The sequence below is a fragment of the Hyperolius riggenbachi genome, chromosome 10 (genome assembly GCF_040937935.1).
Source record: "Hyperolius riggenbachi isolate aHypRig1 chromosome 10, aHypRig1.pri, whole genome shotgun sequence".
Classification (NCBI taxonomy): domain Eukaryota; kingdom Metazoa; phylum Chordata; class Amphibia; order Anura; family Hyperoliidae; genus Hyperolius; species Hyperolius riggenbachi.
Genome location: NC_090655.1, coordinates 226,731,338 through 226,743,750, shown reverse-complemented (window position 1 = coordinate 226,743,750; position 12,413 = coordinate 226,731,338). Strand labels below are relative to the sequence as shown.

Below are 12,413 nucleotides of genomic sequence, written 5' to 3'. Positions count from 1 at the left end.
AAGTAAATCTGTGAGAAATAAAAATCTAAAAAGTAGATATTTACGCCAGGTTAGAGAAGCCCCTGGAAGATCCAGAGGCTTCTCATGTCTTCCTCCACCCCACCACAGCTCACCGTTGGGACTTTCTTACTCTTAATGGCTATGCACCCGTCCAGCACAGGTGTGCTTGCACTGCACAGGTGCAATGCTGGCCTGCGCAGTAGGACAGAGCCACTCGTGCACAGAGGAGAAAAAGCAGCACAAACCTATGTGACAAGCTCTTGTGGAATATGCAAGATGGGAGTATTGCATATTGTGATACAATATGTAGTGAATGGAGGTAAGTAATAGGAACAGTCTTACCTCATGATAAGAGGTTAAGATTTTTAAGTGTTAGACATTAGAGATGGGCCGAACGGTTCGCCGGCGAACGGTTCCAGGAACGGTTCCAGGCGAACTTTGGGGGTTCGCGTTCGCCTCCATCAGGCGAACTTTTGCGGAAGTTCGATTCGCCCCATAATGCTGTATTGAGCAAAATTTTTAGCCTCCATTTCACTGTCAGCAGACATGTTATTGTCAAACACACTGCTTTCAGTGCTAGAGAACCCGCCCATCCTCCCTTCAAGCTAGGTCCTTTATACCATTTGACTGGCTACACTAATTAGTTATGGGACAGCTGCTACACACTCTGCTAGGGAGATTTTAATTGGCCTCCCTCCTCCCTTCTACCTCCTCCCGGAGGGAGGAGGGTCTCTTCTGCCAGGGAATTATACTATTTTAAAAACCAGTATACATCATACCATAGCTGGGAATACATACATGAGTATACATCATACCATAGCTGGGGATACATACATGAGTATACATACATCATACCATAGCTGGGAATCGAACCCAGATCTCACTGTGTGGTGGGCATGTCACCCTAAGCACTGTACCACTACAGAAGTAAGTGAAGCTAGCCTAAAATTTAACATTTATGCTCAATGCAATAGAACCATTAGGTTGCTTAAAGGAGAACTGTAGTGAGAGGTATATGGAGGCTGCCATATTGATTTCCTTTTAAGCTATACCAGTTGCCTGGCAGCCCTGCTGATCTATTTGGCTGCAGTAATAATAATAATCCAAACATTTGTATAGTGCTTTTCTCCTGTCGGACTCAAAGCGCTCAAGAGCTGCAAGCTACAGGGACGCGCTCAAGAGGCCACCCTGCAGTGTTAGGGAGTCTTGCCTTGAACTCCTTACTGAATAGGTACTTGACCTAGCCAGGATTCAAACCCTGGTCTCCCATGTCAAAGGCAGAGCCCTTAACCAGTACACTATCCAGCCACTGTAGTGTGAATCACACCAGAAACAAGCATGCAGCTAATCTTGTCAGATCTTACAAAAATGTCAAACACCAGATCTGCTGCATGCTTGTTCAGGGTCTAGGGATAAAAGTATTGGAGGCAGAGGATCTGCAGGATAGCCAGGCAACTGGTATAGCTTAAAAGGAAATCAATATGGCAGCCTCCATATACCTCTCACTACAGTTCTCCTTTAAGCAACCTAATGGTTCTATTGCATTGAGCATAAATGTTAAATTTTAGGCTAGCTTCACTTACTTCTGTAGTGGTACAGTGCTTAGGGTGACGTGCCCACCACACAGTGAGATCTGGGTTCGATTCCCAGCTATGGTATGATGTATACTCATGTATGTATCCCCAGCTATGGTATGATGTATACTCATGTATGTATTCCCAGCTATGGTATGATGTATACTGGTTTTTAAAATAGTATAATTCCCTGGCAGAAGAGACCCTCCTCCCTCCGGTAGGAGGGAGGAGGGAATAGGTAGGAGGGAGGAGGGAATAGGTAGGAGGGAGGAGGGTGGAGGCCAATTAAAATCTCCCTAGCAGAGTGTGTAGCAGCTGTCCCATAACTAATTAGTGTAGGCAGGCAAATGGTATAAAGGACCTTGCTTGGAGGAGGGTGGGTGGGTCGGTCCTCCAGCAGTGATGTGTATTTCACTCAATTAGGTGTGGCTCCAGGTATTAGAGCTTTTGAAACATGTTTTCTATCATTTTTCCAGTTGATAGAATTTTTTTAAACTTTCAAAGTTTGCCTCCCCATTGAAGTCTATTGCGGTTCGCGAACTTTTTCGCGAACCGAACCTTTCGCGGAAGTTCGCAAACAGGGTTCGCGAACCTAAAATCGGAGGTTCGGCCCAACTCTATTAGACACCAATAAAAAGACAACTCCTTTCATGGGACTTCCCTTCCCCGCTTCCTCAGGTCAATATGAGACAGTGTCTGAGCTGTGTATCTTTGTTTCAGAGCGCATTTTTGGGATTTTTGGCACTCTGAAACAGACATATACAGCTCAGACACTGACCTGAGGAAGTGGGCAGGTCCTGTGAAACGCGTTGTCTTTTTATTGGTGTCTTACACTTAAAAGTTGTACTTTTTTATCATGAGGTAAGAGGTTCCTGTTACTTACCTCCACTCATTACATATTGTATTACTGTTGGGGCCTCCTCCCATCTTGCATTGCCTCCTCCCCATCCCAGGGGTTACTGCTGTGACTACATCCAGTAGCTCTTTGTTTTTTCTGGAGCATGACCCACGTTGACCCAACATAGTTATCATAACTGAGTGGAGACAGTCTTTCTCCGCATGTCTGAAATTGTGGTTGCCTATAGCAAGCCATGTTTGAGAGTAGTTGCTATTTCTTAACATTTCACATTTCTCAGAAATACTACACTATTGGTGTCATGGTGCTTTTTTTTGTCTTTTTCTTACTAAAACCTGGGTTACCAAATCTAAAATTCATCTAAAGTTCAGAATCTTGTGAAATATGTTCACAGGGTCCCATCATTGGATCAATTGAGTGAAGGAGGATAGGGGAAGCCTTAGCCCATCTTCTTAGGTAAGTAGGTGAATGGAATAACTACAATATTTAATTCCTACTCAGCACCACCACCTAGCAATAATAGGTATCTAAAATCTAAGTTACGGTAAATCCCTAATTTATCTCCCAAGTTTTTTTGTCTATTGCTTATGATAGTGTATTTGCATAATTAATTAGCCATGCACACTGCTGGGGCGTATTTGGTTGACCACTGTGAAATTGCCCATGTTATAGCTCTTGCTGGGAAGTCTCCTGCTTGTCCTGCCCCCTCCCCTTCTCATAGGGCAGGACAAGCTGCTTGGCACGAGTCCAGCAACCATGTCAGTACAGAGATTATCAATAAAACTTGTCCAAAACTATCACAAAACTAAAAGATGATTACTTTGGTTGACAAAAATGAAATATTTTTAGGTAGCTTCATTTACCTTCAGGTGCACATTTTGGATGAACCAGCTTTGTAAGAGCATTTGCAACATTTTTTCCCATTGTTTTGTTGTTTTAGGCTGAAGAAGAAATCAATGTTAAAGTTCAGATTAAAGAGGAAGAGATGAATATGTGGAGTGATCAGTCGCCTGTGAAGGAGGAGGAGGAGGGTGACGTGATCAGGGCAATAAAGGAGGAGGAAGAAGCAGAGACTGATGGGAGTGGTGATCAGCAGTCTGTGGAGGATGATGTATTAATGGTGACTGTTAAGGAAGAGGAATGTTCCTCAGACATCAGTGAGGGTATGTAACCCAATGACAGGGAAAGCCTTAGCTGTCATCACAGAAAACATCATTCAGTTATGAAAACGCAGAGAAAAGCTAAAGCAAACCCAAGATAAGAGGGATATGGAGGCTTCCATATTTATTTTAAATACACATTGCCTGGCTCTCCTACTGATCATTCTGGCATCAGTAGTGTCTGAATCACACACCTGAAAGAAGCATGTGGCTAATCTTGTCAAAGATCAATGTTCAGGGTCTTTGGCAATGGTTAATTTGCATATATTCAGCAGTGGTGCTCTGGGAGACATCTCGAGCTCACTCCAACCTGAATTATCGCAAATTCTTTCTGTTTTAGGAAAGCAAATTTTTGTTTTTGTTTGGCTAAAAGTATTAGAGGCAGAAAGGATCAGCAAGACAGACAAGAAATGTGTATTGTTTAAAAGGAAATAAATGTGACAGCCTCCCTGTGACTCTCACCTCGCTGTAAATAAATGTCTAACACTCCCCAAAAAGTATACAGAAGTTTTATTCACCACACTGTCTACTGGTCAATGAGATGCTAGGAGTTCGGAGTTAATGTATGCTAACTTATGCAAATGTACGTATTTTGGCATTGGACTAATATAATACCACAGCCCCACATGTGTCATCACTACCGTGTGAGAGATGCTGATTTATGACTATATATAACCAAGTCCTTTTGTGCTTCAGAAACCAGCAGCAGAAGGGCTTGGTTACCTGTAGCCATAAATATTCATCTCTCACATGACAGTGATGACATACGGGGCTGGAGAAGCCAGTGTGAGCTATGGAAGAGCTGTATCAGCACAGCACATAGGTAAGTATACAAAATGTAGGATTGCAGATGAAGCTCTGCAGGCTCACAAAGGGTCATGGTGTTTTTTTTTCTGATGGGGGTGTGGCTTCAGGTGAAAGTGGGCGTAGGCAGAGACAGGAGGTGACTTCAAAGTACATTAGCTACTCACACTTGTTAAAGGGACACATTATGTTTTTAAAGAGGCCAAGACACCTACTGCTCTGACGTTTTGAGGAGAAAAGCATGATATAAATGTTATTTGTCTTGTCTCATCTTAAACATGCTTTGCAATTCTGATTAATACCTGTGCTTTTAATGAAATTTAAAGACAGGGATTGTCACAGCCAGCTGAGGTCCTCCCAGAGTGTCTGCCTGTGTGTTTTGATCATTGACTGTTAGAGCCACATACATGGCAGCTTCGAGTACACAGGAGAATGCATGGTCTATAACTATTATTATTATTTCCCAATAGATGGGCAGGATGCCAGGAACACCTCTGACAGGAAGAGATGTGCACCCCATTATCTCTTCCCCAGCACTCCTCTCACACATTCCAAAGCTCTGTGACATCAGTTACTACTAGAGCCACATGCATGACTGCTGCCTCCATACAGGAGAATACATGATCTATAACTATTATTATTATTTCCCCAATAGATGGACAGGATGTGGGGAACCCCTCTGACAGGAAGAGATGTGCACCCTATTATCTCTTCCCCAGCACTCCTGTCACACGTGTCAGAGCTCTGTGACATCAGTTACTGCTGGAGCCACATACATGACTGTTGCTGGCACACAGGAGAATGAATGTTGTATAACTATTATTATTATTTCCCCAATAGATGGACAGGATGTGGGCAGCACCTCGGAGGGACGTCTTATCTCACCTCCAGATTATACTGCAGAAGATAATGGCGTCACACAATATTCTCCAGGAGGAAACTCCGTTACTGGAAATACACATCACAGACTTTACCATGAGGAGATCTCACCGGATCCCTCTAATCCTGAGGATTCTTCTGGCAGTAAATCTAGTGCTGTTAGATGGGGAAGTGAAAAGGAATTTTTTTGTCCTCAATGTTTTAAATGTTTTAAAAACAATTCTCTTCTTGTTAGACACCAAAGGGTGCATACCGGGGAGCGGCCATATTCATGTTCCGAATGCAGGAAATGCTTTGCTCAGAAAGGAAACCTTCTTTCCCACCAGAGACGCCACGCAAGTGACCGCCCCTTTTCATGTTCAGAGTGTGGGAAAGGATTCATTAGTAACTTCTATTTACTAACACACCAAAAAATTCACACAGGCGAGCATCCTTTTTCATGTTCTGTATGTGGGAAAGCTTTTATACACAAAGAACTTCTCCACAAACACCATAAAATTCACTCTAGTGTACGGCCTTTTTCTTGTTCAGAGTGTGGGAAATGTTTCATTGGAAAAGGAGACCTTCATCAACACCAGAAAATTCACACAGACGTACGGCCTTTTTCTTGTTCAGAGTGTGGCAAATGTTTCATTTGCAAAGGAGACCTTCTTAAACACCAGAAAATTCATACAGGCGAGCGGCCTTATTCATGTTTAGAGTGTGGGAAAAGTTTCATTCAAAAGGGGGCATTGGTGGTTCACCAGAGAAGGCATATAGGCTATTGTCCATTTCCATGTTTAGAGTGTGGGAAACGTTTTACTCATAAATCACTCCTCCTTACCCATCAGAAAATACACACGGGTGAGCACGCTTTTTCATGTTCTGAGTGTGGGAAAAACTTTATTCGTAAAATACAGCTAATTAGACACCAGATAAAACACAAAGGTGAGCATCCCTTTATATGTTCTGAGTGTGGGAAAGGTTTTTCTGAGAAACAAACTCTCCGTAGACACCAGAAGGTTCACACAGGGGAGCGTCCTTTTTCATGTTCAGAGTGTGGGAAACTTTTCACTGTGAAAGGACACCTTGTTAGGCACCAGAGAAGCCACACAGGTGAGCGTCCTTATTCATGCTCCGAGTGTGGGAAATCTTTCAGCCGGAAGGAATACCTTCTTGCACACGAGGCAAGCCACACAGGCGAGCACCTATTTTCATGTTCAGTGTGTGGGAAATGATTTATCCAGAAACGGTACCTTATTGTACATGAGAAAAATCCCGTGTGATGTCCTAATTTTTTTTTCTTGTTTGGGAAAAGGTTTTTTTATTCCTTTTCACACTATACAAGGATTTTTATGTTTGGAAAGTTTATGCAAGAAAGATTTTTTCTAATGCTTTCCCATGTGATATTAGTGATAGACTTGGGAGAGATCCACACAATGAACTTTTCTGTGGGTAAAGAAATATGAGGAATGTATAAACAAAAACACCCAGATATCTGATGGTGACCCGGAACCACTAGGAAATAATAAGGGACTTATATTTAGCAAGGAATGTATACAATAGACACAGAAAAAGATTACTGTACACATTAGATGTTTAGGAATGATTGTAGAAGCATTATTTTATTATACGATGAAGTAGGCGATAGTAGGGAAGATGTTCTCATTAAAGGACAACTGAAGTGAGAAGGGTATAGAGGCTGCCATACTGTATGTATTTCCTTTTAAATAATACCAGTTGCCTGGCAGCGCTGCTGATCTATTTGGCTGCAGTAGTGTTTGACTAACACCAGAAACCAGCATGCAGCTAATCTTGTTAGATCTGACAATAATGTCAGAAACACATGATATGTTGCATGCTTGTTCAGGTTTTATGGCTGAACATATTAGAGGCAGAGAATCAGCAGGATAGCCAGGAAACTGGTATTGCTTAAAAGGATATGGCAGCCTCCATATTTCTCTCACAAATTCACATTTGTGTATTGTTCATCTTTGCTCACCTCGGGTTCCCTTTAAAGGAGTCATCAGGGCGGTTATAAGGAGAATAAGTGCTACTTACCCGGGGCTTCGCCCAGCCCCAAGCTCCCAGCATGTCCCTCGCTGCAGCTCCGCGGTGAGCCTTTCGCCTGTGTTCTGCACCTGCGCAGTACGCTCCGGTCCACGTGGCGGTGAATGACAGCACCGCTCGCGCAGGCGCAGTACAGGCTGACCACCCGGTCGGCCTGACGTCATTGCCGGAGACCGCTTCACAGGCTAACGGCTTCACAGGCTAACGGCTCACCGCGGAGCTGCAGCGAGTGACATGCTGGGAGCTTGGGGCTGGACGAAGCCCCGGGTAAGAAGCACTTATTGTCCTTATAATCGCCTGATGACTCCGCCTGATGACTCCTTTAAAGTGCACCTAAACTGAGAGGGATATGGATGTTTCCTTTTAAACAATACCAGTTACCTGGCAGTCCTGTAGATCTCTTTGGCTGCAATAGTGGCTGAATCACACACCTAAAACAAGCATGCAGCTAATTCAATCTGACTTCAGTCAGAGCACCTGATCTGCATGCATGTTGAGGGGCTGAGGCTAAAAGTATTAGAGACAAAGGATCATTCAGCAGGAGAGTCAGTCAACAGGTTTGAATTAAAAGGAAAAATCCATATCCTTCTCAGTTTAGGTTCATTTTAAAGGGGAACTGAAGTAAGAGGTATACAGAGGCTGCCATATTTATTTCCTTTTAATCAATACCAGGTGCCTGGCAGCCCTGCTGGTTTATTTCTCTGCAGTAGTATCTGAATAACACTAGAAACAAGCATGCAGCTAGTCTTGTCAGATCTGACTTTAAAGTCTGAAACACCTGATCTGCTGCATGCTTGTTCAGGGGCTATGGCTAATAGTATTAGAGGCAGAGGATCAGCAGGGCTGCCAGGCAACTGGTATTGCTTAAAAGGAAATAAATATGGCAGCCTCCATATACCTCTTACTTCAGTTCCCCTTTAAGGATACGCCAATCTGTGTGTATGTTGATCCTCACTATCCCTTTGAAATTTTGCACAACCACCTTTTAAGCTCACTGTGTCTAACACACTCCTAATCATGTACTTGGGCCTATCCATCCACTTTGACATAATGGCCTCAATTCATAAAATGCTTTGCGGTAAAAAAAATCTGGGAGGGAAAATACCGCATTTGGTATTTTAGACCTTTGTGTGCTAATTCATAAAGATTTTCACAGCTGCCTTTGAAGTTCGGTAAATTACTGCAGCCCATTGAGCGGTACAGCAGAAGTGTGGCGATATCTCTCTTTTGTTACAAGCTGTAATTACTGTATGTTCCCTGCACAGACTCACAGAGACTTCGGCTCCCTGCACAGACTCACACAGACTTCGGCTCCCTGCACAGACTCACACAGACTTCGGCTCCCTGCACAGACTCACACAGACTTCGGCTCCCTGCACAGACTCACAGAGACCTCGGCTCCCTGTACAGACTCACAGAGACTTTGGTTCCCTGCACAGACTCACAGAGACTTCGGCTCCCTGCACAGACTCACAGACTTTGGCTCCCTGCACAGACTCACAGAGACTTCGGTTCCCTGCACAGACTCCCAGAGACTTCGGCTCCCTGCACAGACTCACACAGACTTCGGCTCCCTGCACAGACTCACACAGACTTCGGCTCCCTGCAAAGAATTATCGTCTGACTTACCTCTTGTTAAAGGCTTTATGAATTGACATTTGTTGACAATTTACTGACGTGTTGGAGGTAATTACAGCCAAGTTGGTAATTTACCTCACTGCTCGGTAATTTCAGTTTTTCATGCGGTAACAGCCTTTATGAATTGACACTTTGCTAAGTGCTCGGGAAAGTCTGCTGTTTTCAGCATTACCGCATGCAGCAATGCTTTATGAATTGAGGCTAATGTGTTGAATGTGTGAGGGAGTGTAGAGTGCATGTTGAAGAACTTGCCAGCAGGTTATACTTGCCTGTGTTGGTGCAGAAAGCGCCCCTGCATCTTCTGATTCCTTGCCAGAGCTTCAGGGCAGAAGTTTTGATCAGGGCTGTGGAGTCGGAGTCGTGGAGTCGGAGTCGTGGAGTCGGGCAATTTTGGGTGCCTGGAGTCGGAGTCGGGAAAAAATGCACCGACTCCGACTCCTAATGAATTTGTAACTGTAATTAAAATAGAAAATATGATAAAATGTTCTATTTCTCAGATAATAGTCATTAAAAATAATGTATATATACAGTATATATACAGTAATAGCTGTGCTTAGTCCACAAAAATGAAATAAACCAATCAAAATTAGTTACTTGTGCTGCTTCAATAAAGCAGTCCCTGTATTTTTAAGGTCAGATATACATATCTGATTGTGACTGTATATATGATGTGTACACAGGAATCTCTTATATATACTAAATAACATCTATGCTGTAAGAATAAAGCCTGATGTGTAGCTGTGTCACTAATAGAGATGGTCAACGAGATGGAAATAATTCTGCATTGATGCTGATTTATGCAAATGTACGCACTCCCTTTGCTGATGAAATCAAATAATTTGATATGTTGTTAAAATTTGGTTTGGTGACTACAAATTAAAGGGTAACTGAGACAGATGAAAAGTAAAGTTTTATACATACCTGGGGCTTCCTCCAGCCCCCTTCAGGCTAATCAGTCCCTCACTGTCCTCCACCACCCGGTTCTTCTGCTATGAGTCCTGGTAATTCAGCCAGTCAGCGCTGTCCGGCCGCATGCCGCTCCCACAGCCAGGAACATTCTGCGCAATAGTGCTGCACAGGTGTAGTATGCTCCTGGCGGCAGAGTGTGTGCATGCGCACTACGCCCGACTGGCTCAAGTACCTGGACTCATAGCAGAAGATCCAGGTGGTGGAGGAGGACAATGAGGGACTGATTATCCTGAAGGCAGCTGGAGGAAGCCCCAGGTATGTATAAAACTTTAATTTCATCTGTCTCAGGTTTACTTTCTTACACAGTAGTACTATACTCTACATATGCACTCCCCACAGAGCTGCAGGGAATCCACTGAGAAAGAATGCTGTGCACATTGAACACAGAGGTGTTGTCTGTTTACAATCTCCTCATTCCCCTGCAGAGTACCTGCACATCATTCTTACATGTACCCACACTTACATTGCCTAGGGCCTGATATATGTTCTTTGTTCCGGTTTGTACCTTTTACAAGTACTCTTACCAAGGACTAGTTTTAGTCTAAAGGGAATAATTATAGTAGTCTACATATCCTTCTCACTTCAGTTGTCTTGTAAAATTCCTAAGCGTTGGCAGTTAAGAGACGAATTTCATGTTACATACTATTAATAAACAAAATTGTAATATGCAAATTAGAGGAGTCGGAGTCGAGGAGTCGGAGTCGGAGTCTGTGGAATCCTAAACTGAGGAGTCGGAGTCGGTGGATTTTTGGACCGACTCCACAGCCCTGGTTTTGATCACATGATTCAAGTTTCTAACATGGGATTTGCACAAGGAATATGCAAGGACTTTTACTGGCACTTAAAGGGGAACTGAAGAGAGAGGTATATGGAGGCTGTCATGTTTATTTCCTTTTAGACAATACCAGTTGCCTGGCAGCCCTGCTGATCCTCTGCCTCTAATACTATTAGCCATAGCCCCTGAACAAGCATGCAGCAGATCAGGTGTTTCAGTGGTTCAGACTTATAAGTCTGATCTGACAAGACTAGCTGCATGCTTGTTTCTGGTTTTAATCAGATACTACTGCAGAGAAATAGACCAGCAGGGCTGCCAGGCAACTGGTATTGATTAAAAGGAAATAAACATGACAGCCTCCATATACCTCTCTCTTCAGTTCCCCTTTAAAGAAATAAATATCCAGTAGAATTCCTTTGTATTTATTTTGTATTTATATAGTGCTGACATCTTCCGCTGCGCATTACAGATTCCATAGCCATGTCACTGACTTTCCTCAGAGGAGCTCACAATCTAATCCCTACCAGAATCTAATGTCCTGCTATAATATTATTATGCATTGATATAGCACTGATATCTTCTGCAGCACTTTACAGAGAACATAGTCATGTCACTGACTGGCCTCAGAGGACCTCACAATCTAATCCCTGCTATAGTCCTAGTGTAATGTCCTACCATATTAATATTATGTATTTATATAGCATTGACATCATCTGCAGTGCTTTCGAGAGTACATAGTCATGTCACCGACAGTCTGCAGAGGAGCTCACAATCTAATCCCTACCATAGCTAGAGTCTAATGACCTACTATAATATTATTATGTATTTGTATAGCACTGCCATCTTCTGCTGCACTTTACAGAGTACATAGTCATGTCACTGACTATCCTCAGAGGACTTCACAATCTAATCCTACCATCGTCATATTCTAATATCCTATTATTATTATGTATTTATATAGCACTGACATCTTCTGCAGCACTTTATGGAGTACCTAGTCATGTCACTGACTATCCTCAGAGGACTTCACAATCTAATCCTACCATCGTCATATTCTAATATCCTATTAATATTATTATTATGTATTTATATAGCACTGACATCTTCTGCAGCACTTTATAGAGTACCTAGTCATGTCACTGACTGTCCTCAGAGGAGCTCACAATCAAATTCCTACCACAATATTATTACGTATTTATATAGCACTTTACAGAGTACATAATTGTGTCACTGACTGTCCTCAGAGGATCTCATAATCTAATCTAATCCCTACCATAGTCATAGTCTAATGTCCTTCCATATTATTACTATGTACTGTATTTATATAGTACTGACATCTTCTGCAGCACTTTGCAGAGTACATAGTCATGTCACTGATTGTCCTCACAATCTAACCCTACCATAGTGATGTGTTCACTATAGTCTAACGTCAGTTTTTTTTGGGAAGCCAGCTAACTTATCTGTATGTTTTTGGGATGTAGGGGGAAACCCAGAACATTCAACAAAATTCAAATGTGAATCTGAGACCTTCGCTGCAAGGCAAGAGCGCTATGCCGTACCGTACATGCTTCCCAATGCACAATCTGCTCCCTGCATAAACCCAATCCTTATGCTAGGTACACACAATGCGTTTTTTCGGTCGATTTTCCGCCTGATTGATTTTAGATTCGATTTTCCAGTCGATTTCCCGCTCGATTCTCTTATCTTTT

At 42.8% G+C, this 12,413-nt stretch overlaps 1 protein-coding gene across 1 annotated transcript; it reads left to right on the top strand.

The window, feature by feature from the left end:
* Positions 1-313: 313 nt before the first annotated feature.
* On the top strand, positions 314-6,634 carry LOC137536861 (zinc finger protein 84-like). The gene is made up of 3 exons (XM_068259046.1): positions 314-319; positions 3,371-3,593; positions 5,235-6,634. The coding sequence occupies exons 1-3, from the start codon at positions 314-316 to the stop codon at positions 6,488-6,490; spliced, it is 1,485 nt and encodes a 494-aa protein (XP_068115147.1). The 3' UTR covers positions 6,491-6,634.
* The last annotated feature ends 5,779 nt before the right edge of the window (positions 6,635-12,413 follow it).